The sequence below is a fragment of the Arvicanthis niloticus genome, chromosome 9 (genome assembly GCF_011762505.2).
Source record: "Arvicanthis niloticus isolate mArvNil1 chromosome 9, mArvNil1.pat.X, whole genome shotgun sequence".
NCBI lineage: Eukaryota > Metazoa > Chordata > Mammalia > Rodentia > Muridae > Arvicanthis > Arvicanthis niloticus.
This window is the reverse complement of record NC_047666.1, coordinates 54313817-54341146: the sequence shown is the minus strand read 5'-3', so window position 1 is coordinate 54341146 and position 27330 is coordinate 54313817. Positions and strand designations below refer to the sequence as shown.

At 39.8% G+C, this 27330-nt stretch overlaps 1 protein-coding gene and 1 non-coding gene across 14 annotated transcripts in view; one reads left to right on the top strand and one right to left on the bottom strand.

Moving 5' to 3' along the window:
- Zfand4 (zinc finger AN1-type containing 4) overlaps window positions 1-27330 on the bottom strand; it is a 67738-nt gene that overhangs the window by 27694 nt on the left and 12714 nt on the right. For 9 of the 13 annotated variants that reach the window (XR_013112577.1, XR_013112576.1, XR_013112575.1 and 6 more), the window contains exons 3-5: window positions 25034-25109; window positions 23912-23979; window positions 21717-21903 (exon numbers count right to left, since the gene is read on the bottom strand). Coding sequence is in view for 10 of the 13 variants with exons in the window: in XM_076940344.1 (XP_076796459.1) it covers window positions 21717-21903; window positions 23912-23979; window positions 25034-25109 (331 nt within the window). In the remaining 3 variants the exon portion in view is untranslated. Of the gene's footprint in view, window positions 1-18896; window positions 19732-21716; window positions 21904-23911; window positions 23980-25033; window positions 25110-27330 lie in introns of those variants that run through there. The other 4 variants (XM_076940338.1, XM_076940341.1, XM_076940342.1 and 1 more) reach the window with 3 other exon arrangements.
- On the top strand, window positions 26093-26238 carry LOC117715887 (small nucleolar RNA SNORA81). Its single transcript, XR_004607677.1, has one exon. It is a non-coding gene; the product is annotated as a small nucleolar RNA SNORA81 (small nucleolar RNA).

The window sequence follows — 27330 nt, the reverse complement described above, 5'->3', positions numbered from 1 at the left end:
CTATTTATTCTTTATATTTCCATGTATTTTGATTCTTTTCATTACTCTCCCCCAACTCCTCCCAGATCATAACTCACCTCCCTATACATCCAACTTCATGTTCTCCCACTCTCTAAAGACAAACAAAAGCCATGGAGTCCAGTTTGTGTTAGCCTACTCGGGAGTGTGGTTAATACATGTCGCTTCACTGAAGGAAATGGATTTTCCCTCTCCCAGACGGTATCTGTTGTCAATAACTACTTGGCTAGGGGTAGGTCTTCTAAACAAAATGCACATATCTAAAGCTTAAAGGCTAACACTCACCTATGAGGGAGACCATACAGTGTTTGTCCTTCTGGGTCCAGGTTACCTGACTTAGAATGTTTCCAGTCTCACCTATTCATCTGAAAATTTCATAGCTCCATTTTTGTTAACAAATGAATAATATTCTACTCTGTATGTGTAAGTGGACATCTAGATTGCTTCCAATTTCAAGCTATTACACAAAAATCAGTGAATGTCAATGGGCAAGCTTCTCTGGAGTAATGTCTATGCTCAGGAGTGGTACAGCTGGATTTTGTGAAGCTATTTTCAGCTTTTGATCAGCCTCCACATGACATTTCATAGTGTTTGTACTAATTTGCATGCTTACAAGATGTGAAGATGTGTTCCCTTTCCCCTGCTTCTGCTGTTACTTATTTTGTTAATCTTGACCATTCCAACCTGGATAAGATGAAATCTCACTGTTGGTTTGTGTTCCCTGATGGCTAAGGATGATGAACACTTTGCAAAGTATTTTTCAACCATTTGTGATTCATCTTTTCAGAACTCTCTTTACATCCATACTCCATTTAACTGTGGTTTTCTAAACGTTTCAAGTTGTTTTTTTCATCCTAACACTTTCAGATGTGTAATTGGTAAAGAATTTCCTTTCTTATGGGCTGCCCCTTTAAACACAGTGTCCTCTGCTGTACAGAGGGTTTTGTTTATGGGGTTCCATTTATTCACTCTTTCGTCTTAATGCCTGTGCTATCAGGGTCTGGTTCGTAAAGCCCTTTCCTGTGCCTTTATGTTCAACCTTGTTCCCTTTTTTCTTCTATCAGGTTCAAGATAGCAGGTCTTATATTTAGGTTCTTGGTCCATTTGAAACACAGCTTTGTACAGTCTAAGAGAAACAAATGCAGTTTTGTCATCTGACATACAACTATGCAGTTTGACCAGCAAAGTTGTTGAATATGCTCCCTTCACCAATGTGTATTTTGGGCTTCATTGTAAAATATCAACTGTCCTTGGATCTCTGGAGGTCTTAAATTCTATTCTATTGACCAATGCCTCTTTTATAATTGAAAATATTTTATATGAATACAGGTGTTCCAGCTGAATGTCTGTGTACCACACGCATGCAGTACCTTTGGAGGCCTAAAGAAAATGATAAATCAGCATCCTGCAGAAAAAACACACACATGCCCTCTTCCCCATATTAAATACCTGATCAGGATCATGCCATATGCCAGTAAGTGGACCCTTTCCTTTCACCTATGCATAAGTATGCCTAGTAGTAGAGTGCCATAGACACTCAGCAGAAAGTTCTTTGGCATCCAAATTATATTTAAAAATTTTTTAAATAGGTTCCTTCCAGTCTGGGCCTGAGCACTGAGCAGATCCCGGGTAGCAGCTCTGCCCCCAATCTCACAGAACCCAGAGGAAGCAGGCCTCCCAGGAGCTCTGACGCAGGCAGTATCTTAGAATTGTATATTGCAGAATACACAGCCTTGGTATCTACTCATCAAGCAAGCTGAGCAGACCTGCTCAGACCTATGATGTCCTGGAATTCCAGCTAGATGCAGTGAAGACACAGACATCAGAGGCTTATCAATCTACTCTCTCCCCCGCCCCTATTCTAATATCTCAACACCCATAATCAGCTTGAAGAAGTTAATGGAGAGTCGGCGCCTCTATTCCCTGGGCTTGGGGACTGAGGTGGTTAATATTGGGCTGTCTTTCTAGGGAAAAGTAGTGGTTTTGTTGGAACAGGGAGGATTAGCTAGGATTTACTGCATAGCCATAACCTATTGGTAGAAATATGTATAATTGTTATTAAGATGAAGTTATAATTTCTTAAATGGGACAAAATTTACTTTGATTTCAAATTTAAGGTTTTCATTGGTACGAGCTTCTTGTTGATATAAAAGTGAGATGAATATTGTTACTCTCATAGACATTGTGCCTGTATAACACATTTAGGAATACAAGGCTTAGACCCAGTCCTTCTTTAACTTTTTTAACTGATTTGAGATGGGTAGCCTGTGAGTTTAGGGCCTATAGCAAATTCATGGCTTTGAGTTTATTGTTAGGGTATTTTCTATATTTTATTTAGAAATAGCTGAGAGGAGTTAACAGACAACAGTCCAGATTACCTTACATGGATAGTTGGTTTTCAAAATGTCAGAAGTCCACAGAATTGATGTTACAAACATTTCTGTATTAATGTCCATTTAGAGAGCTGTCTGCTCCTGACAGCTTCCTGTCTTGGATTCTAAGAAGAAATTGAGCATCTTTGGAGTTACTTCAGTTGTGGGGAGACAGCCACTAGGCAAGAATTGCCTCTTTTCATCTTCAGAGAAATTACTGTCCAGAAAAGGACACACTTGCAGAATAGTCGACCGATTATATCTGCCAAGACAGAGTAATCAGCCCTTAATAATTCTGCATCACTAGGTCTGTCAGATGATCCTGGGCCAGAGGCTAAAGATCAGATGCTCCAATGTTTTGTAGTATAGGGACTGTCCAGGTGTTCAGCAGTCTCTATAAATTGGCTAAGGTTTAGAAGCTATGCTTTGTGCTTCCCATAATTTCAGTTAACTCAGTCATTCTGGATTTCTGAAGGGGTTGAAAACTTATAGTCTCATAGCCAATCCTGGCTATTTACTTTGAAAGAAAAGATTTGAGAGGATGGTTTTCAGCTGACATTCATTCTAAAGCCAAGAAAAAAAGCCAGGTTCAGAACTAAGTCTTTTAGTTAGGAGAGATGACAGAGGTTCTGTTTAGTCAACAAAATGATGGTCTGTGTATTAGGTCTATCTTGTACCTTACTGACACAAATTGGTGTAGTTATGCTCTAATTGTATTTTGAGAGGAAAGTTTTATTTTAACAGGAAGGGTGATATGTAGGAAGAGCTAAGGTGAGAGAAGTACGGAGAGGAAAAGGATGAGTAAGGAGAGGATGTAGAGGAGAGGAGGAGCTAGGTGACAAAAGAGAGAAAGAGGGGTGGGGGACATGGAGGTGGATGTTCGTGTGTCTACGCCAATCAAAGATAGTTGATATATCTAGGTTGGGTACTGGGTTACACTTCTGATTGATATTGAACATTACCAAATTTATAAAGCCTTTGATTAACATTTAAAAAATTGTATAAAAGCAAAAAAGAGAAGTGGGGATGGGATAGGGGTTTTCTAGGGAGGGGAAATGGAGAAAGGGGATGCCATCTGAAATGTAAATAAAATATCCAATACAAATACATTTAAAAAAAGAAGGCTGAAAAAAAGGAAAAAAAGAAAGAAAGAAAGCAGCACATAAATTCCCAGGGGCAGGCCAGCCAGTCTCTGGAGGAAGAGAACAAGCTGCTGGCTGAGGCAGCCATTGAGCCACAGAACACCAGGCAGGAACGGATCCTGGCTCTTGTCAGAAGATTGGCTTGAAGATTCTGTGAGGGTGTGCCCCCACCCATCCACCCATTCCCACCTCCACGACCTCAAATTCCCCTTCACTGGGGCATCCAGCCTTCAAGAAACTAAGGCCATCCTCTCACACTGATGCTTGACAAGGCCATCCTCCACTACATATACAGCTAAAGCCATGAGACCCTCCATGTGGGTTCCCAGGCTAGGTGTTTAGAACCTGAAGCTCTGGTTGCTGAGTGCCCAGACAATGGTGTATTAGACATATGTTTCCAACCCACCTTTGATTACCTATACCCCAGATGGGACAGGCTGCCTTGCCTCAAGTCAATTGTCAGAAGACAGGACCCCAGCAGAGTGACCCTCCAGGACTATCAACTCCCAGACAGTGATGAGGATGAGGATGAGGATGAGGATGAGGATGAGGATGAGGATGAGGATGAGGATGAAGAGACAGCCATCCAGAGAGTCCAGCAGCAGGGGCCCCAGGCTGAGGAAAAACAACTCCCCTGGTGCTGTATCTGCAATGAGGATGCTACTCTGCGCTATGCTGGTTGTGATGGAGACTTCTTCTGTGCCTGGTGCTTCCAGTGGGTGCTGGGAGAATGTTCTGAGAGGAGAATGTTCTTGGCTCCAGGGCTGCCAAGATGTTTGCCAATCATCCCTTTGTCTGCAGAGAGGACCATGATAACTTTGATCTTAAAGAACATCAGACTTCTCCCTACCATCCCCAACTACCTTGCCAACACCACTGAGGAAAACCTAATGATCTCCTGAGGTGGCAGTTCCAAAGGCAACCAGCAAGCTTGGAAGACACCTGAGCTAAGTCTCAGGGCATGCAGAGGGATAGCAGATCCTGCTCTACTGACAGTAAACATATCCCTTTGTGAGCTTCACAGTCCCTGGAAGGAAGAAAGATGATGACACCTAGAGGGGCCAGATGAAAGGAGGAGACAAGACCCTCTTCTAAGAGGCTGACCTCAAACAGAGGCAGATGGGGAAGATCAGACTGAACCTGAGGATGGTACCTGAAACCTGGTGCCTTGCCCAGTCCTGGCCTATAGTAGATCAATAAAATGTTAAGTCATTGAAAAAAATTTAAATAAAGAGAACATGATTAAATGAATTTGTGGTGTATGCGGATATACCTCCCCCTTTTTTATTTTATGAAAATATTATTTTAAAGTTCCATGGGCACCTTCCACAGTCCCTTGTCCCTGACAATTATAAAGAATCCCAGTAATACGGGTAATATTAATTTGCTGCCAAAAAAAAGTCTCAAATGCTTAACTGCAATAGCCAGTTCCATTATCTGTTTTATTATTATTATTGGATAATTTATTTAATTACATTTTAGATGTTATCTCCTTCCCCATTTCCCCCCCTCCCAGGAAACCCCTTATCCCATCCTCCCTCCTCCTATTTCTGTGAGGGTGTGCCCCCACCTATCCACCCATTCCCACCTCCACGACCTCAAATTCCCCTTCACTGGGGCATCCAGCCTTCAAGAAACTAAGGCCATCCTCTCACACTGATGCTTGACAAGGCCATCCTCCACTACATATACAGCTAAAGCCATGGGACCCTCCATGTGGGTTCCCAGGCTAGGTGTTTAGAACCTGAAGCTCTGGTTGCTGAGTGCCCAGACAATGGTGTATTAGACATATGTTTCCAACCCACCTTTGATTACCTATACCCCAGATGGGACAGGCTGCCTTGCCTCAAGTTTTTACACCTTGTAGAACAAAAAGATAATCAAAAAGAGAAGTTATAATGACTCTTGTATTTTTCTTATATTGAAAATAACAGTCTTCATTTGGAAGGCTGGTTCTGGACATTTTCAGAGACATATCTGGAAGTTAGCTGTGGTTCTCTATGATGTTACACTAGCAAGAGATAAAGTTGAGATAGGATCTGGATTTCAAACAAGTGTTAGTACATGTGTTAAGGCTCTTTTAATTGTCAAGTTAAAATTACTTTTGTTTTGTCTACAATATTTGACATAAGTTGCATTGATTGTATACTTTCTAATTGTGTTAGTGTGTTGAAACCCAGCATGTCTGTTATGGGGGTCTATCAACCAGCTTCTGTTTTATTGCTCTGAATATCACAGAAACTTGGGATTCTAAAAATAGCTTGCAAGTAATGGAAGAAATGAGTTAGGCTTTAAGCAGAAGCAAGAGGGTAGTAGGCTTGATTATTGCTGGTATAACAGCTTTAATTACTAATTTAGTTGCTAGCACCACTGCTTCTACAATTGCTTTCACACAAGAAGTTAAGACAGTTACTTTTGTAAATCATTTAGCAAAAAATGTTACTAATGTGTTGAATATACAAGAGGATTTAGATAGGCATTTGGAACAACAGATTGATGCTCTTTATCCTATTCAAATTATTGGAAGGAGGTTCAGAGTTTAAGAGTAAGGAGCCATCTTAAGTGTCATGTCAAATACCATTGGATTCATGTTACTTCTAAAATTTACAGTGATAGTCATTATAATTAGGAAAAAATTTAAAGACATATGCAGTGTATTTGACATAAGTCTAACACCTCTCTGGTGTTTTAACTTTGCATAGTGAGCTTATGAATTTAAAGAATGCTGCTCTGCTGAGCACTGATGTGGCAGATACTGCTGATAAAATTACTCATGTCCTGAGATCAGTATTTCTGTTTTGGTCAAGCTTCAAGAATGACATATATAGCTTGATCATACTAGCCCTTTTTGTCCTGGGAATACTTTTATTCCTGTCCATTGTGTTAAAGCTTGTCTTTAACGACATCAACATGTTGGCAGCCAAATACATGGCTTGAAACTGAAAATGGACCCCCAGACAGAGTTATTAAATTAACAACCTTGGCAAGCCAAGGACAGGTAAGATTCTGCACAGAGCCTTACCAACCTAAGACAGAAGTGCATTGCTTTTGAGAATGCATATTCCATGACAGGTAAAGAAGGCATTCTTATCAGAATGACCTAAGACAGGCTTAATCTTGTTATGAAACAAAAAAGGGGGGAGAAGTGGAGAGCTTTTGGGGGTGCTGGGCAAGAATCTGATGTGGGCTGAGGACAAGGAGATAGGCTGCTTGACAGGAATATGACATTGGCAAAGGACTAGGAAATGGTCTTCAGGCAGGAATCTGACATTAGGCTAGAACAAAGAAGTAAATTCAGGCAAAAATCTAAATCTTAGGCTAGAACAAAGAAGTAATTTCAGGCAGGGATCTAAATATTAGGCTAGAACAAGGAAATAGGCTTCAGACATGAAAATGACTTTGGGCTAGGACAGAGAAGTAGGCTCAGATAATTTGGTCATTCTGATAAGCCCTTAAAAAACAGTGATCACAGGGGTGTTCACGGAACATTGCTTATTGCCTTGCTTGTTCTTTGACTATTTGTGTTTATTGTCTTGCTTGTTCCTTGACTATTTGCATCTCTTGTATTTCTAGTTCCTCAACCTAGAACTGACCTTAATACTTGAATGTAAATAAAATGGCATAATAGCAAGGAGAAGGAGGGGGAATGGGATAGGGTGTTTCTAGGAAGGGGAGATAGGGAAAGGGGATGACATCTGAAATGTAAATAAATAAAATATCTAATAAAAATTGATAAATCACCTGGAAACAGATGGTTGTAGGCTACTATATAGATGCTGGGAATCAAACCCAGATCCCTTGGAAGAGCAGGCAGTCCTCTTAATCACCGAACCATCTCTCTCAGCCCCAATTTATTTGTTTCTCCTTTCCCTTCCCTCCTTCCTTCCCTCTGTCCATCCCTCCCTTTTCCCTCTCTGCCTCCCTCCCACTCCCTCCTCTCTCTGCCAATATCATTCTGCTTTTATTACTGTAGCTCTGTAGTACAACTTAAAATCAGGAATAGTGAGACTTCCATCAGTTCTTTTATTGTTCAAGATGGTCTTGGCTATCATGGGGTATTTATCTATTTAATAGTATGTGAAATTTATTTTTTAAATTTCTGGGAAGAACTGTGCTGGAATTTTGAAGGGCATTGCAATGAATATCTAGATTGCTTTCGGTAGCGTGTCCATTTTCACACTATTAATACTAACAATCAATAAGCATGTGAGGTCTTTCTGTCTTTCTAGTGTTTTCAATTTCTTTCTTCAATGTCTTAAAGTTTTTATTGAACAAGCCTTTCATTTCCTTAGCTATTACATGATGTGCGTGTATGCTATTGTGAAAGCTAGCTTCATTCCAAGTACCTTTGTCACTTGTACGTGGAACAGTTATTGATCTTTGTGTTCTGTGTCCTGCTATATTGCTGAATGTATTACCATCTGTAGACACTTTCTGGTGAGTCTTTGGGGTCTTATGAAATTATATCTTCTGTAAACAAGAATACTCTGACTTCCTCCTTTCCTATCTGTATCATCTCCTTCAGGTGTCTTATTCTAGTTAATTTCAAACAATAGTCAACAGTGATTTAGTGGAAATGCTTTGTTTAGAATGATGTTGGCTGTGGGATTGTTGTAAACAGTTTATTGGTTTACATATGTTGAACCAATCTTGCATATCTGGGATGAAGCCAACTTGATCATGGTGAATAATCTTTTTTGATATGTTCTTAAATTATATTTGTATCTATATAAAAGATACTGGTCTCTAACCATTTTTTTATCTGTTAAGTGTTTGGCCTTTGTCTCAGGGTACTAGTGACTTCATAAAAAAATTTGGAAGTATTCTTTCAATTTCTATTTTACAGAAGAATTTGAGAAGTACTGGTGTTACTTCTTCTTTGAAAAAGTCTTATAGAAAGATACTGAATCTTCCTATTCCTGCATAGTTTTTGTTGGGAGATTTTAAACTAAAGCTCTGTCTCACATTTTGGTTGTTTATTTACTTCATCTTGACTTAATACTGGCAGGTTGTATATATCTAACAATTCATCCATTTCTTTTAGGTTATCCAGTTTGGTGGAATAAACAGTTTTAAATTATGGCCTTATAGTTCTTTGAATTTTCTAACTAGATGTTGCAACACCTCTCATTTCATCTATGATTTAAGAATTTAGATCTCTTGTTAATTTGGCTAAAGAACCATTGATATTCTTTGGTGTTGTTTGTTTTCCAGACAAGGCTTCTCTGTTTAACAGTCCTGCCTGTCTGCCTGACTCTGCTTCTTGAGTGGTAGGATCAAGGGTGTGCACCACCATGCCCAACCCTCTATTTTTTTTTTCAAAGAACCAACTCATTCATTTTTTTTTTTTTTGTATTTTAAAAATCTGTATTGATTTCAGCCCAAGTTTGAGAATTTCTTCCTATCTAATTTTTTAGGATGTTGATTCTTCCTGTTTTCTAAAGCTTTAAAGTATGTAAGTTGTTAATGAGACCATTCCAATTAAAAAATTAATTTATGAGTGTTTTGTCTGCATATATGCATGTACGCTACACACATACCTGCTGCTGGGTGTTGGATCACCTGAAAATGAAGTCATTAGAGAACTGAACCCCGGTCCTCTGCAAGAGCATTAAAAAGGCACTTAGTACTAGGAATATTACTGTTAGTGTTGCTGTCATTGTGTCCCATAGATTTTGATATGCGTTATTTTCATTTTCATTCAGTTTTAGAAAGTTTTACACTTCCCTTGATTTCTCCCATAGTTGAACTTTTATTCAGTATGTTGTTTGGCTTCTGTGAGTTCGTGTACATTTTCCTGTTTCTATTGCTAATATCTATAGTGGTCACACAGATACAAGATGTTACTTAAATTTTCCCAATTTTGTTGAGACTTGCCTTTGTCCTAATATGTGGTCAATTTTGGAAACTGTTCCATGTGCTGCTAAGAAGAAAACTCATTTAGTGTTTTAGTGTAATGTTTTCTAGATCCATTTGATTTATATTTAACTGCAGTTTATCTGTTTTTTGTCTGGATGATCTGTGGACTGGTGATGGTTGGATATTGAAGTCACCCACTGTGACTGTATTGGGGTAAATGTGTGGTTTTATATCTAAAGGCATTTCTTTTATTGAATGAGATGCTCCTGTGTTTGGTACATAAATGTTTATAATATCTTCTTGGTGGCTCTGTATCAGAAGAGTATGCAGTGTCCTCTGTCTTGTCAGCTAGTACAGTAGCTGCTCCTGCTTGAGATACCTTCTACCTGCTTAAGATACATTTCTCCATCCTTCTACCTACCCTAAAATGCTGTCTGTCCTTGATGTGAGGTCTGTTTTTTTTTTTTTTTTTGTTGTTTTTTTTTTTTTTGTTTTTTTTTTTTGTTTGTTTGTTTTTTTTTTTTGAGGAAACAAAAACAGAGATCCTGTTTTATAATCCTCTTAGTTTGTTCGGGTATTAGGGGTCAGGGGGACCATTAAAATCTGGAGTTATTAGGCAGTGTTTGCGGTGTTTGTGCGGATTTCTGGTCTCACCTTTGTTATTACCCCAATTGCTTGAATTTTGGGCCAGCTGAATGATGATTTGGTGTCCTGTTTAGTATTTTTGTCAGCTTGAGGCAGGCTAGAGTTACCTGTAAAGAGGGAACCTCAACTGAGAAAATGCCCCCACCAGACTGGCCTGTGGGTAAGGCTGTGAGGCATTTTCTTGATTAACAATTTTTGTGGGAGGGCCCAGTTCACTGTAGGCTGTGCACTGCTGGGCAGTTGGTCTTGGGTACTAAAGAAAACACATTGAAATAGCCAAAGTTTGTGCCTTGACCTGCCCCAACTGCCCTCAGTGCTGGAGTGTGACCTGAGAGTTGCAGGCTAAAATAAACCCTTTCCTCCCCAAGTTGCTTTTAATCATGGTGTTTGCTCACAGCAATAGAAATCCTAAGATATTGTGTTTTCAGTCTTGGGGCCCCTTTGGGATTCCAGATGAGATTCTACATGATCCAACAGAAGCAGTGTGTAGGGAGAGGGCTGGCTTGGACTATCTTTAACTGTACTTCTGGGTTGGAGGCTAGGAATTAAGGCTCTAGGAGTTCCTTCCTTGAATTTCCAGTTCAGATTCCACATTGGATTTCAAACTGTCCCAGATCTGTGCAGTAGGTGGGGTAGCTGACAATATGGGGGTTGGGACAGATGAGTTAGGCCCTACTTGAAAAGAAGTTTTGATTCAAACTCCAGCTCAGACTCCAAGCAGCCTCAGATCTGCAGGGTATATTAGAGTGGTTGACTTGGTAAATGGGGTGAGGAGGGAAGCAGGGAGTGGAGGAAAGCAGGGGAAAGGCTGACATGTGCAGACACAGACACTGACTTTGAAAGTGTCTAAGTAGGACTTGAGTCTGCTTCACCAGGGCCCAGTGGTGGGCAGGCTGGCTCACAGGAGCGGCAGGTGAACTGACTTTGAGTACCTAGCTAGATCTGATTCCAACTTGGGTTCAGTCCCCAAGGATTTCCAAATTGGCAGCAGTGGCTTAAGAAGCTGAGGTAGAAGGGTTTCTATGAGTTCAAGGCCAGCCTGGTCTACCAAAGAGTACTAAAACAGCCAGGACTACAAAGTGACCCTTCTCTAATTAAAAAAATTAAGCCATTTGTTTCAAGACCAGAAATACAGTAGGTATTGAGCCTCAGATCCAAACAGCCAACTTGTGTAGTTCCAAAGCTAAGTTTCCCTGTTACTCCTTGTCACAGCATCATGCGTGACAATGCATGACAAAATTGATATATGTGACCACTTTTGTCTCTATATCAATAAACTTGAAAATGAAAGATCATGAAGACTTCTGTCAGTTTACCTTGTAAAGTCAGAAGGAGTGATTTTACACACTCTAGTCTTGATTACTGTAAAATATTTTAACTCTAAATATTTCTCTGCACTATGTTTTTTTTTTAACTTTACCCCTTAAGAAATAAATATTTTAAGCTGTTTCTAATACAATTTTATAGTCACAAAAAACACACTCTCCTGTGGAATGTATATACGAAGAGAAATATTTTATGGGATACATTTTAGAGTATAAAACTATTTTAAATTCATCTCATTTTTCAAATTATCTTTTTGGAGGGAAAAGGATTGGACCACAGTCTCCCTCCTATGGTGCCTTGACTGGTCTGTAGTTCATTATGTAGACCATTTTGGCCTTGAGCCTTTAGGGATCCTTCTGCCTCTGTCTCTCCAATGCTGGGATTACAGATGGGAAGCAGAAGAGAGATTTCTCCATGTTCAAAGTCAGCCTGGACTTGATAGGGAGTTCTAGGCAAATACCAGGGCTACATGGTAATTAATTCTGGGATTACCATGTCTATTATTCTCTCAACAATCATAGATTCATGAGATCAGCTAGAAGCCAATCATTTATGCGCAATGGGAAAAATACAACTAGACTAAGATAATATATAATTTACAATAATTTATAAGTCCCTACAAATCTATCTAATATTCATTGTTTAAAATTTCACTTTTATTTTTATTCCTGTGTGTGTTTGGGAGAGGGTATATAACATGCTGAAAGGTATGTATGGAAGCTGGAGAAGGGCACTGGGTCTCCTGGATCAGAGTCACAGGTGGTTGTGAGCCATCTGATGTGAATGCTGGGAACTAATTCATGGCCTTTCCTCTTAGAAGAGTAGTAAGTACTCTTAACCATGATGGTATCTCTCCAATTCCTGTATCTAAATACTCTCGTAGTCTCTTGCATTTTAATATTTAAGTATTCTCCAGACCCTTAATAATATGATTAAATAGCAACAGATGGACAAATGTGACATTTATTTCAACGTGAATTATGTTCATCCCAAAACCAAGTTCTAATTTGCATTTTGCTTTTGAAAGGCAAGATTTGGCTTTCTATTTCAGGTTGACCTGGAACTCGCTCTGTAGGCCAGCCTCTTCTCAGCTTCACAATGCTGGGATTACAGACCTGAGCCACTATGCTTAACTTCCTCACTGGGTTTTGTAAAAGGCAAGTTATCATTTAACCCCTACAGTGTCTGCTTAGATTTTTCTCTTTTAAAACAAGCAAGCCCTTTCCCTCTGGGCCTGAGCACTGAGCAGATCCTGGGCGACAGCTCTGCCCCCAATCTCTAAGAACCCAGAGGAAGCAGGGCTCCCAGGTGCTCTAACCTTGGCACTATGTTAGGTAAGCAGACAGCAATGCTCGCCCCAAACAGGGAATAACTGGGACCCACAAGGACCCAGGAAGTCACTCCTAGCCCAGAGCACTGGTTCCTTCTAGTCTGGGCCTGAGCACTGAGCAGATCCTGGGCGGCAGCTCTGGCCACAATCTCTAAGAACCCAGAGGAAGCTGGGCTCCCAGATGCACTAACCCTGGCATTATCTTAGGTAAGCAGACAGCAAGGCCCACTCCAAACAGGGAGTAACTGGGACCCACTAGGACCCAGGAAGTCACTCCTGGCCCCGGAGCACTGAGCAGATTTTGGGCCCCAGCTCTTACCCCAGTAGTAACACCCACCCAACACAGTTCTGATAAAACCAATATAATAGGAAAGACAGGCACCAGTCAGAGACAGGGCAGGTAGCACTAAGGAGATCCAAATGGCAAAAGGCAAGCCCAAGAACATAAGCATCAGCAACCCAGGGTATTTGGCATCAGTAGAACCTAGTTCTCCCACAAAAGAAAGTCCTGAACTCCCCATATCACCAGGAAAGCAAGATTCAGATTTAAAATCACTTCTAATGATGATGATAGAGAACTTTAAAAAGGATTTAAGAGTGTTATTTATAACACTCTCAAAGAATTTGAGGAGAACACAGGTAAACAGGTAGAAGCCCTTAAAGAGGAAACACAAAAATCCCTTAAAAAATTACAAGCCAACACAACCAAACGGGTGAAGGAATTGAACAAAACCATCCAGGACATAAAAATGGAATTAGAAACAATCAAGAAATCACAAAGGGAAACTACCCTGGAGATAGAAAAACCTAGGAAAGAAATCAGGAGTCACAGATGCAAGCATCACCAACAGAATAGAAGAGATAGAAGAGAGAATCTCAGGTGCAGAAGATACCATAGAAAATATTGACACAACTGTCAAAGAAAATGCAAAATGCAAAAAGTTCTTAACACAAAATGTCCAGGAAATCCAGGACACAATGAGGAGACCAAACCTAAGGATAATAGGTATAGATGAGAGTGAAGATTCCCAACTTAAAGGGCCAATAAATATCTTCAACAAAATTATAGAAGAAAACTTCCCTACTCTAAAGAACAAGATGCCCATAAACATACAAGAAGCCTATAGAACGCCAAATAGACTAGACCAGAAAAGAAATGCCTCCCGTCACATAATAATCAAAACACCAAGTGCACAAAACAAAGAAAGAATGTTAAATGCAATAAGGGAAAAGGCCAAGTAACATATAAAGGCAGACCTATCAGAATTACACCAGACTTCTCACCAGATACTATAAAAGCTAGAAGATCCTGGACAGATGTCATACAGATCCTAAGAGAACACAAATGCCAGCCCAGGCTACTATACCCAGCAAAACTCTCAATTACCATAGATGAAGAAACCAAGATATTCCACGACAAAATGAAATTTACACAATATTTTTCCATAAACCCAGATTACAAAGGATAATAGCTGGAAAGCTTCAATACAAGGAGGGAAATTATACCCTAGAAAGAGCAAGAAAGTAATCCTCTACCAACAAATCCAAAAGAAGATAGCCACACAAAGATAATTCCACCTCTACTAACAAAAATAACAGGAAGCAACAATCACTGTTCCTTAACATCTCTTAACAGCAATGGACTCAATCCCCCAATTAAAAGACATAGGCTAATGGACTGGATACATAAACAGGGCACAGCATTTTGCTGCATACAGTGACAAAGACAGACTCTACCTTAGAGTAAAAGACTGGAAAACAATTTTTCAAGCAAATGGCCCTAAGAAACAAGCTGGAGTAGCCATTCTAAAATCTCCGCCCGAGAACACAAAGGGACGCCTGGCTCCACCTGTATAGGTAGTTGAGGGTGGTCTTGTCAGGCATCAGTGGAAGTGGACAGCCTAGGTACCTGAAAGTTTGGATTCCCTAGTGTTGGGGAATTTCGAGACCAGGGAGGCAGAAATGGGAGGATGGTGGGAGCACACCCTCATAGTAATTGGAGGAAGGGAGATCGGGTAAGGGGTTAGGCATCAGTGGAAGTAGAGGGCCTTGGTGCCTGAAAGTTTGGATTCCCTAGTGTTGGGGAATTTAAGAGCAGGGAGGTGAAAATGGGAGGATGGTGGTAGTACACTCTCAAAGAAACTCCCAGAATTATATGGATTAGACATGACAGAGACAGGCCGCCAGAAGACTAGATTCTAGAATTCAAACAAAAAATTATCTTATACTAAAGTTTGTTTTGAGAATTGTATATTGCAGAATACACAGCCTGGGTGTATCTACTCATCAAGTGAGCTGAGCAGACCTGCTCGAACCTCTGATGTCCTGGAATTGCTGCTGGATGCTCCAACATTTTGTAGTATAGGGACTGTCCAGGTGCTCAGCGGTCTCTATAAATTGGCTAAGTTTTAGAAACTATGCTTTGTGCTTCCCATAATTTCAGTTAACTCAGTCATTCTGGATTTCTGACGGGGTTGAAAACTTACAGTCTCATAGCCAATCCCAGCTATTTACTTTGAGAGAAAAGGTTTGAGAGGATGGTTTTCAGCTGACATTCATTCTAAAGCCAAGAAAAAAAGCCAGGTTCATAATTAAGTTTTTTAGTTAGGAGGGAGGACAGAGGTTCTGTTTAGTCAACAAAATGATGGTCTGGGTATTAGGTCTATCTTGTACCTTACTGACACAAATTGGTATAGTTATGCTCTAACTGTATTTTGAGAGAAAAGTTTTATTTTAACAGGAAGGGTGATACGTAGGAGGAGCTAAGGTGGGAGGAGTAAGGAGAGGAAGAGCTAGGTGACGGGCGGGGGGGGGGCCTTGGGGGGGGAACATGAAGGTGGATGTTTGCGTATCCCCGCCAGTCAAAGATAGTTGATATATCTAGGCTGGGTATTGGGTTACACTTCTGATATTGAGCATTACCAAACTTATAAAGCCTTTGATTTAAAAAATAGTATAAAAGCAAAAAGAAGAAGTGGGATAGGGGTTTTCTAGGGAAGGGAAATGGAGAAAGGTGATGGCATCTGAAATGTAAATAAAATATCCAATAAAGATTTTCACATAAAAATAAATAAATAAAAACAAAAATAAATAAATAAATAACTTTTAAAAAATAAAAAACAAGCGAGCATGACTCACTAAAATGATTTAAGATAAAAATTACCATTTTGCATGTGAATGAATCAAATAATTCAGCAAAATATGGCAATGTGTCAAAGCTGACCTGCAACCTACTGTGTGGCCTATGAACTAAGCAGTTTTTCACACTTTTAAATAGCTGGGAAAAAATCAAAATAATTGTATTTTTAGCACATAAATTTATACAGAATCCAGGTTGCCTGTAGTAGAGATAGAATAGCTAGTCTGTACATTACATATCATTCTTCTGCACAGTGCTGAAACTAACATCGGTGTTAGGCAACCCTTAGCACTGCACACTAAAGCCTGGCAAGCTCCAATTACAGTGATGTAGTTACGGTTATCACGTATGGATGCAGTGTGCAGTGATGCAGTAACAGTTATCACGTGTGGATGCTGTGCATTGCTATTTGGTACTGTCTCTTTTTTTTTTTCTTTTGAAACAAAGTCTCACTAGGTAGCTCTGGTGGTGGCCTAGAACTCCCTACCTAGACCAGGCTGACCTTGAACATGGAGAAATCCCTCTTCTGTTTGCCAACTGCTGGTGAGCATCACCATGCTCAGTGTAATTTTGTAACTTAAAAAAAATCAGTGTACAAGAAAAATGGACTTAGAAGCATACACATGTTACATCAGATAGAACTGAAATCATTAGACAATATTTAAAAACTAGATCCCTATTTTCTTTGTAGGTCTTAACACAAGAGGCATCCCTCTGACACTTCAGGCTGCTGTACTGGAGTCTAGGGACTATGCCCCAACCCTTCTCAGTAATGTGCAGTCTGAAGAAATATGGGAGTGGTGTGTACTTGGACATATGAGGCCATTGCTTCTCTCTGCTGGTGCTATAGGAGTGAATATCCAGGAACAGATCATTGAGCACCCCTAACTATATTTACTTGAGGCCCAAGTGCTAGCTATGGGCTTTTATGACCTCTTTTTTCTAACTGAAAATATTATTATTATTAGTGGGGGGTGTGGAGTGAATGCCATGGTATTCATGTTGAGGTTAGAGGACAACTCTGTGAAGTCTCTCTAGCCTTCTACCGTTATGTGGGCCCTTGGGAGCTGACTCAGTTTATTGAGCTTGCATCCTCAGGTGGCAAGTACCTTTACCTGTGAAGCCATCCTGCTGGCTCTAATGTCCTCTATTTTTAAAGTAGAGATATTCTCTGAGGTCCCAGCAGAGATGAATCGCAGTAAATAGGATTAATTTCTCTTAATTAAGAAAGAGAGTGGCTCAGTTCCTAACCCTATCTGGAAAGAGGAACACACTAGCTAATACATGCAAACCAGACACTGAAATAGTGAAAAGAAAAAGAAAACTATATATAAAATGTCACCACCAACCAGAATGACAGGCCACATAATACAAAGTAAAGACAGGACTGCAGAGATGGCAGGTATGTGATGCACTTGCTGCCAAGTCTGAAAACCTGAGTTCAACATCCAAAACCCACACAGCAGAATTCACCCAAGTTGTTCTTTGCCCACCATGTAATGCACATGTGCACAAACATAAATAAAAATGAAATAAACTGTTTAAAAATTTTAAATGGTAAAATTGCCTAAGAATGAAAGAAAGAGAAAAGATCACTAAAAGTCAGAATATTTAAAGAGAGAACTGGGAATATTATTAGCTATTGTTAGAGCAGCTGCCTAGCAAGTGCAGAATCCTGGATTCTAACCCAAACAGGAGGGAAAAGGAAACAAGAGAAAGGTAGAAACAAAGTCAATAACAAAAATAAAAAAATAAAGTCTTAAAAGATATAAAAAAGATATATAAAAAGCATGAAGCAAAATATATGTACCAAAATAATTAGAAAAATAGTCTTAATAAGAAAGGAAAGTATTGTTTCTACTGAAATGATCCACTGTATGTGGAAGAGCGGACACCCACTACTATTCCAATCAGTTCTTATCATGTCGTGTTTAGTTCTGAGAGAGCAAAGGCCAAGGCCAGGCACTGCAGGGCCCTTCTGAGGCCTACATAGAGGTAAATCTGCACTGAGGAGCTGGGTACAGCAGGCAGCAATCCAACTAATCAGATCCATCGGCTTGGTTCTTCAAGTTCCTAAGCTAGCAACAGTGTTAATGGGGAAAGTGAGTTCTGCAATCTTTACCTGTTACCTACCAAGCACCATTGGCACGGAATTACAGGATGACAGTCTCCTCTGGCAAACTGGCTTTTAAAGATATTCACCGAGAGCATATTCATGTTTGTATAAATTCTTCAATGCAGAAGGGGACAGTAAAATAAAAGGCCTTTTTGTTTCCCAAAGCTGCAAGCTCCAACACACCATTCACCCTTCTCCAGAACACCACCCTCCTCACAACAGCACTGCCAGTGTGTGTTGGGAATGCAGAAAGGTTCTCTATCAACACCCTGCTCTGTAGAATTCCGAGCAGTGGGGCTGAGACTGCCCCTCTGTGCCATGCTGAGTCCATGTCAGCTATACTCCCTAGGTCTCTGCCTAGGTACCTGCCTTTTCCCTCTGCTGTGCTGCCACAGTCTCACTGCATGGAGTCTCTCTCTCTCTCTCTCTCTCTCTCTCTCTCTCTGTCTCTCTCTCTCTCTCTCTCTCTTTCTCTCTCTCTCTCTCTCCCTTTGCCCCAGTCTTCAGTCATGGTTGCTTCATGTCTATCTGTCCCCTCCAACTCCTCGTGTTCTCAGCCATACCTTCTTAAGAAGCTACTCTCTAGTTTTTTAAATTCCAATTTATAAAGAAACAGGTGAGTGCTGGGGGCCTCTAGCTGTGATTTTGACCCTCACCATAGTATACATCTGATAAATACATGGACCCACCATGTATCACTACAACAGCAGAATCAGTCGTAAGCTTCACTTATCCCATGAGTTTATTGGGCATCCCTTGGATGGTTTTTATCTCTGTGTTAATCAGTTCTCCATTGCTGTGACAAATGAGTGGACTGATTTAAAAGGTGGAGAGATTAATTTGCTCCTGATTTTAGAGGTTTTAATCCATGGCCACTTGGTTCTGTTGTCCCTGGACCATAGTAAGACAAAACATGGTGGGAAGCACATGGCAGGGCAGAGCTACTCACCTCATGGCAGCCAGGAAGCAGAGAGAGAAAAAAGCAAGCTTTCAGAGGCAAACCTAAGTTTGGTCCCCAGGACCCACAAGACCCTAGAGAGAACCAACTCCTACTAGTCATCTGACCTCCACATTCTACACACACACACTCAAATAATGAATATTTTTAAGAGAAAGAAGGCATAGCCAGTGTTCTATCTTTCCAAAGCATACCATTTATACCTAATTTCATCAAGTAGGCCCCACCACCCAATATTCTATCATGTTATAGATCATCAAGGGACAATCTATTATGTCTGAGAGCTTGAGAGTCAATCATTTCCCCCAAACCAATCAACTAACAACCAAACCCTTAAACAGGAGGCTTTGGGAACTTCTCAAATTCAAACCATAATAATCATGGTTTTTCTCATTATTTTTGGTGACCTGTACAGAGAATACACTATTAACTTCATGACAATATTTGGGCTAAGTGGTAACACAAACTGAAATTACAGGCTAGCGAGATGGCTTAGTGGATAAAGGTACTTTCTGTGCAGAATAACACAAGTTCCATCCCTGTGACCTATGAGACAGAAAGTTAGAACCATCTACAAGATTCCCTCTGACCTCCACATATATATTCATGTGCATGTGTGCAGAAGAAGTGCACACATGTGTATACACACACATGTAAATGTGTAATATTTACATAATGTAATAACAAAACCAGACATTAGCCAGGGGAGCCAGGCCTGGTGGCACGCACCTGCAGTCTGAGCACTTGAGAGGCAAAGGAATGAAGGGCCAGATTCTGCTACATGATGAGGTCAAAGCCATCCTCAGCCTCAAAGATGACAAGAAATTAGCTGGAGGAGGATGAAAGTGAGACATGGAAATAACAAGCAAATGGGTGAAGGTGTATAAGACATATGAAAAGCCATGGAAATTGGAGGATGACATATTATCAAGGGACTCACATGTGAAGAAACTGTCATGAAAGAATTCTTCTAATGATCCGAGGCAGTAAGTAGTCTTCACTAATCTTCTTGCTAACCCCTCTCTACTTCTAGTCCAAGGCAGATGTCACACTTCTAGTGCTAACCAGATCTGACCTATTATGAAAACAGCCCCTTGCATGCTTTTAATCCCAGCACTTGGGAGGCAGAGACAGTCTGATCTATGAGTTCAAGGTAAGCCTGGTCTAAAGAATGAGTTCCAGGACATCCAGGGCTCACAGAAAAATGCTATCTTGAAAACAAAACAAAAAAATAGAAAAAGAAAAAAAAGCAAGCAAGCACAAAAGCAAGCAAGCAAGCAATCAGCCACTAGTTGTTAGTTGGGCCTCCAAAAGAGTCCAGCCTCTCTTTCCCACACACACTGAACAGAATCTTAGGAGAAACTGTAAGGCTCTCTCCTGGTAACTATAACCAGAACACTCTATCCTTGAGTGTGGGTATGGTCTATTCAACTTAATGTGGTAAAAAATAAAGTGATTCTGACAGGCCTCAAATTAGTTTCTTCTGAGTTAATCAAAGGGGAGCTGAGAGAAGCCTCTAGCCAACCAGCAGCCAGGAAACTCAGAGCCCTCAATCATCTAAGTGAAAGGAGATGGATTATATCACACTGAATAAGAATATGAAAGCAGATACATCTCTTAACAAAACTATGGATCACACACTTCCATATGACACCTTTAGTATAAGGTGTGGGCCATTAACAAAGCAGTATTCTGTTCATAGACATCTGACCCCAAGATTGTTCTTTAGATCACAAGCTGGGTTTTCTTTTGAAAAATTTTAGCAATAGATTTTTACCTTTTTGTGAGCCTCACTTTAGTTACCTGTAGTAACTTTCCTTCCTTTGTCTGCTTGGCAAAATGTTCCTCTTCATTTAAAGTTACTTCACACAGGCCAGCCCTAATTCTGTTTCACAGGAAATGAAGGCCAATTCATCTGATGCCAGAGCTCATAACCTTCTGCAACAATCACCAATAGTGTAGCACCAGGACCCCAGCTAGTACATGAGTGCCTCCAGATTAGCTAGTCACTGGCTACAAATGTTCAGTATGTGTTTGATGACTTAAAAGTGAAGAGAGATGGGCAGATGGTTTGACCAGTCAAGGCACTTGCTGTCAAAGCCTTACTACATGAGTTCAATCCTCAGGACCCACATGATGAAAACGAGAACTGACTCCCTAGCTGTCCTCTGACTTCCATAAGCAACGTGGTACAATCATGCAGATACATGTTCACACAAATAATGTAATTAAAGATAAAAATAAAAGTAAGAGGAGGGCTCACTGTAAGTTGAGATGTACAAAAACTTAAGAGATTCTCTTGTCCTGACTCCTTCATTTCCCACTGCCTACCTGAGCAATCAATAGTGTCTTCCTTCTGCTTTTAGAAGTAATATACTTTATTTCCTCTTAATAGTAATAAAATACAAAAAGAAGTAAAGAGATTTACCTGTTTTTAAGTAGCAGAGTTAAAAATGATACCAACCTTAGGATTAATCCTTTCTGCTCTGTCATAGTTATGTAATAATATACTATTATCACAAAACTATAATCTAATAGTTATTGTCACAAATAAATGGAAACAAACTATTTTTATAAAAAAATCTACTGTGTAAAGAAAATTAAAGTTTATAAATTATTTTTTAAGCATCAGTCATATGAAGGATAAACTTATAATTACTTATCAGGGAAAGGTGCAAGGGTACATGAAACTTACTGGGTTTTGTTAATACACTACAGCTATTTCAATAACCCAAGGAACACACAAAGGCTTCTGAAGTGTGCTATACATTCTCCTTTTCTAAATGAAACACACAAATAAAGCCTGTTTACCTTAAAGACTCAGATAGTGGTGTTAAAGTGCCATCTCCCCTATCTACTACACGAAAGAAATTCAGTTGATCTCCTTCCCGGTATACCAAAAATGTAACTTGTTTGTTGCAAGAGGTCTTTTCCCAGACCTCATCTCGACTGGAATCCATGTACTCGGCAAGCTCCCTGAGTGGGTCTTCCACAGGAACTACAATGGAAAGATTGATAAACAGGCTTTCAATTCATAGTGCATTTTTGCATCTTGCTACAGCAACAGGATAAATATGCGGAGTGTACACAACTACATTGTGCAAGTGATAATATGATATGCTCCAATCAGGCTTCTGACACTTTAATATTTTATATAGCATCCCTTATTAATTTTTAAAGAATTTAATGCGTACTGCATTTTCATTGTTTTCCCTTCCTTCCCCCTTTCCTCCAATTCTTACTGTCTCTCCTAAATCCTCTCAAATTTATGGCTTGTTTTGTATTAATATGAAAGAAAAATGCATCATTATGCTGCATGCCTAAAGAGAAGCTTAACTAAAAACATGAGGTCATTTATATTCTTGTTTCAGGACAGTTGACAGATTTATCTATTGTTATTTTAGCTAAACCCCTTCAGCCTTCTGTGCTTTTAAATACCAGTTCTAACAATCAATCACTTAAATGTATTATAAATCCCACTTACTTTAGATTATATAATAATCAATAATCATGAGACAGTACACACCACACACACACCATTGGAAGATACATTCAAGCAATTAGAGGCAAGAGAGAGTTAGAGACAGGATTCATTGGAGAGTGAATATCTAGCATGTCCAAGGTCCTGGGTTCAGTCTGTACCAGCAAAAGAAAACAACAAAATAAAACAACAACAAAGTAAATCTTTCTTGGCTCTTTCTATAGTTGTTCCTTGAAGTAGTTGAAAGGGCACAAGAAAGCCTAAGGAAGGCCACAGGTATGCTAAAACTGCACTGCATCAAAGGATCAGCGAGTGTCTCTTGAAAGGCTCCTCTCATGACTCAGTCAGTGTCTTGGGGTTTGTGTCCAATCCGACCATTGGAGACTCACACAGATCTACTGGAGCCACCAACACTCTTCATACCTGGTGGGCCAGTGATAGTCAGTTGTGCTCAAGTTTCCAAGTTGCCTAACTTTCATTACTCATTAACCACGTTGGAACACCGCACGCAGTACCCTAAGTGGTGGCACCAACATCAGATACCACTGATCAGCAGAGTACTTGCTTGCTGTGCACAGGCTCAAGGTTCAACAGCCAGCACCAGAAAGAAAAGTAAAATAAAACACTACAGAAAAATTTTAAACTCTGAAAGCAATAAGGTCAAAATATCAAAGATGCCATGGTCTAAATTTAATATCTCTACCTCTGAAACATAACATTGATTTGTTCTTTCACTGTCAGAAAAATTTGTAAACCTTAAAATGATATTATCCATAGAGCTTCCTGCCTTCTCTGAGACACCTGTGTTGCCCAAGCTTATTTGTAACTTTCAATTCTCCTGCCTCAGGCATGGCTGAGATGACAGGCAAATACCACAGTATACAGAACTATTTTCAAAATTTAAAGATCCAATTTCCATATTACATCACTAAGAACTAATTATTACCACAGCCACTAAAAGCCATTCCTAAACCAGTACAGGATGCTTTACGCCAAGAGGTGGGTGCTGAGGTTGTCTGTGTGTGCATAACTCTTCATGACTGAACACTCACTGGGAGTCTGTCATCTAAAAGCAATATAGTTCAGTATATAATTTTAGAAAAGGAAGGTTTTTTCTTGTGCTGTTTTAGTTGTTATTTTGAGGCAGAGCCTTAACATTTTAATCATCCAATCTTAACCAAAATTATGAAGTATGGAGATATAATTTGACATGTGGGAATAAGCCAGCAATGAAATCTGTACTCAACTTCTAGTTTTCTAGTTCATGGAGGATCAAAACAGTCTGAAAACCTTCTAAAAACAAGGGTCACAAAGTAGGACTGCTGTGAGCATGGCTCTATGTGGTGGGGTGCAGATGACAAAGCTGGCTTGAGGCCAGGGAGCAAGCCAGTGAATTGGATTAAAACCTTGTGGTGGCTTCAATAGACATGGCGCTCACAAACTCTTGTTTGAATGCTTAGTCATTAACCCCTGAAGAACTAAGTTACTTAAGCGTGATCGTTAGATTGCTTTAACGTATGCCTACCTTTTCTAGTACTTATCGGTCCTCCACGCATAGCCAATACCAGCTTCAAGGTACAACCTTCTGAAATGCTGTGAATAATTAGCACAAAAATAAACTACAATCATCAAATAACATTCAGTGTCAAATGAACCACTAATTATGTGCTGGTTTGTTAGTGCTATTATATATTCCCTAAAATATGGGAAAAGATACAGCAATACGAGTAAATGAAATATATTAATATATTTACCCATATGAATTACAGAAAATTTATAAGTTTTCATAAGCTTTGTAAAAAGGGAGAGCCCAGGTGCAAGATGATGCCACATGTCTTTGATCCCAGGCTCCAGAGCCAGAGGCAGGCAGATCTCTGAGTTCGAGGCCAGCCTGGTATACAGAGCAAGTTCCAGGGCAGTCAGAGCTACAAAGAGAAATCCTGTCTCAAAAATACAAAAAGAAGGACCAAGAAAAAAACTTAGTCAAACCCCAAAGAACTAGGAAACAGAAAATGTATTCAGCAAAATAAAAATAACACAGAAAATCCAGCAGCTCTCCCAAGTCCTAGTGTTCTCCCAGTTCAATACCACCTCTCAGCCTCCTAATTCCTTTGCCTTGAGAGTAATAAATTACCTGACAGAGAAGAGAAAGATCAAAAGTCAGAAAGCACATTTGTAACTACTGGTACAAACAGTGTCACTTTGTAAAGAGAAAATAGGTCCTAGTGAATAAAGTCTCAGTGGTCAGCAACTCTCCTGTGCCCAAAACTTGTGAAATAAAAGGAAAGGAACTGGGGCAGGTGAAAAAAGATCAATATTTAAAAAAAAAAAAAAAAAAAAAAAAAAAAAGCAAAGAGGATGAGAAGTTAATAGAATCATTTGAGAAGGCAGGAACCAATAGTTTGGCATGAACCTAAAAGGTTGACTACAAATATCAGAGAACATAGGTCAGGAACAAAGATGGTACTGAGCAAATAAGTCTAGAAGTCAGAATTCATAATGAAACCTGGGATTAGAGAGCTGTTCTGCAAAGGCATGAAGAAACCAGCCATGCAGAGTCAGGATACTGAGTACCTATAAAGAAACCAGCCGTGTGCAGTCCTAATACCAAGTACCTATAAAGCTGCTACTGTGCAGTTACACTCACTTGTAATCATTCAAGCAATAATCATCTTCAAGCTCCATGTTATTCCAAATTAAGTGCTGCTGACAGATGGGAATACCTTAAGGAAAGGTGATAGATAATAAACAGTGTTTAAAATTTCAACACCACCTCTAAAGAGATACATCACTGTTTCATTAAAGAGCTAAGAATACTTATGAATTAAACACACTTCTGGTTCGAGGGCTCTGGCCCAACAGCTGTCTTCTTCAATGTATGACTGGCACCACTATTATTTATCCTGTGGCCAAGAGTAACAACTTCAAAATATCTTTTGTAATCTTCATCATGTTTACCTTTAAAGTCTTTCCTTTGCCCAGATTCCTTTAAATCCTCATGGTTTGGCATGGCATACTCATTTCCATTGCAGTGTGAGTCTATTCCCCAAGAATATTAGGAGAACTCCTGATTATTAGTTAATTTGCCATGATGTGGTATATCTGAGTAACACTCACCAAAACCACTCATTATTTCATAGGCACCAAGAAGCAGCAGCCTAAGTTTCATTCATTACCACTGACTATGTTGATACACTGTTACATGATACCATGGTGTCATCTTAGAAGGTGACAGAAATAGACACTCTACTTCTGCTGCCATAGTTTCCATCATAAAGAATGATAAAAAAAAAAAAAGAACATCACTAAGCAAGCAATGAAAATAGATCATAAGTAGGATGAAGAATCTGATTTCCAGGATTATCACATAATAATATTCAAACATCCAGTTTCATTAAATAACTATGAATCATGCAAAGAAATAAATAGCACATTTATTAAAGAAATCAATAACTATCCCTGAAGAAGCACAAACATTAGATTTACTAAAGGCTGTAAATTATCTATTAAATATACTCAATGATGACTCAGTGCCAGCCAGGTCCCCCAAAGATCAGGAAGACATCCTGTACCCAACCCAGACACCAACTTATTCAGGGCCATATGACATGCTAGGCTCAAGCACTGAAGGACATTCTATTTCCAGAGGTGAATGGGAACAGAGCTTGGGGGTTACTCTCAATAGCCACACAGCTCAGGATGCTGCACCGCCAGCATTAAGCAACAGTTAAGTCAAGGCTGCTTCAAGAACTCAAGACACATAAGAAGAAAAGTAACTGCACTGAATTCCAAAGACTGGGATGGACCTCTTAATGTCCAGTGTCTTTTGTCCTAAGATTTGGTGCAATAAGTCAAAAACAAACAAACAAACAAAACAAAACAAAAAACAAACAAAAAAGAACTTGACTGAACTTTCTTTTCTTTTAGTTATTCCAGTAGTCACAGGGGAAAAGAAGAGGTGAAAACTTAAGAGTGTTTTTTTTTCTATCTTCAAATACTCTAATATCTTTAACTCTCACTGCAGTGCAGTCTTATGGTCATCTTTTGTTTCATATTTATTTTTCTAAGTGAAATTTCCATGTTTAATATGTATAGAATTGTATTTTTAGGTTATTGTGATTGTTTGGCAATACATTGTATTAGTATAGAGATTTCTAGATACTAAATACGTATCTTTTTAGCAAAATAAATTTCAATCTCAAAATAAAAAGACCAAAGTAAGTGCATGTGAGTGCAGGTATCGGATACCAGCTGAGGCTAAAAGAGAGTTTCAAATCCCCTAGAACTGGAGTTACAGTCATGAGCTGCCTAACATAGGTGTTAGCAACTGAACTCAAATCCTCTGCAAGAGTGGTATGCACTCTTTACCTCTGAGCCATGTCTCCAGCCCACCTACCCACCACTACATCCTTGCATGGACTACTAGTCTCTGAATTGTCAGAGGGAGAGAGTTGGGAAGCAGCCTTCCTGACAGCAGCAACACACTAGCTTTACAGAAAGAAAGACTAGAAGGAAATTCTGGGAAACAACAGGAAAGAAACTCCAAACCGTGACTTGGAGGACTGGGTCCTTACTGGGACTTGCTGTCTTCCTAGAAAGGAGGGACAGACTTTAAGGGCTGCACCTACCCAGGGCAGGATGGCTCTAGGGGAAATCCTGTCTCCTGGACACTTGACTGCAGCAGTGGCAAAAGCCATTTTAAAAAGCTCCCACCTGAGTCAGCAGCTAGTCAGCTCTAGAAAGGGCCCATCCTGCTCAACACACCCTGGGACCCCAGGACATGTGTCTTGGTACTACAGTCTGAGGGCTAAGGGTGGGGACAACTTTGAGCCATAACTGCAGAGCTTCCCAAAAGGTGGAAATTTGGTCTGAGCTTAGACCTGGTAGACCACTTAGATCAGGGTTCTCAACCTATGGGTCATAACCCTTCTGAGGTAGAGTGAC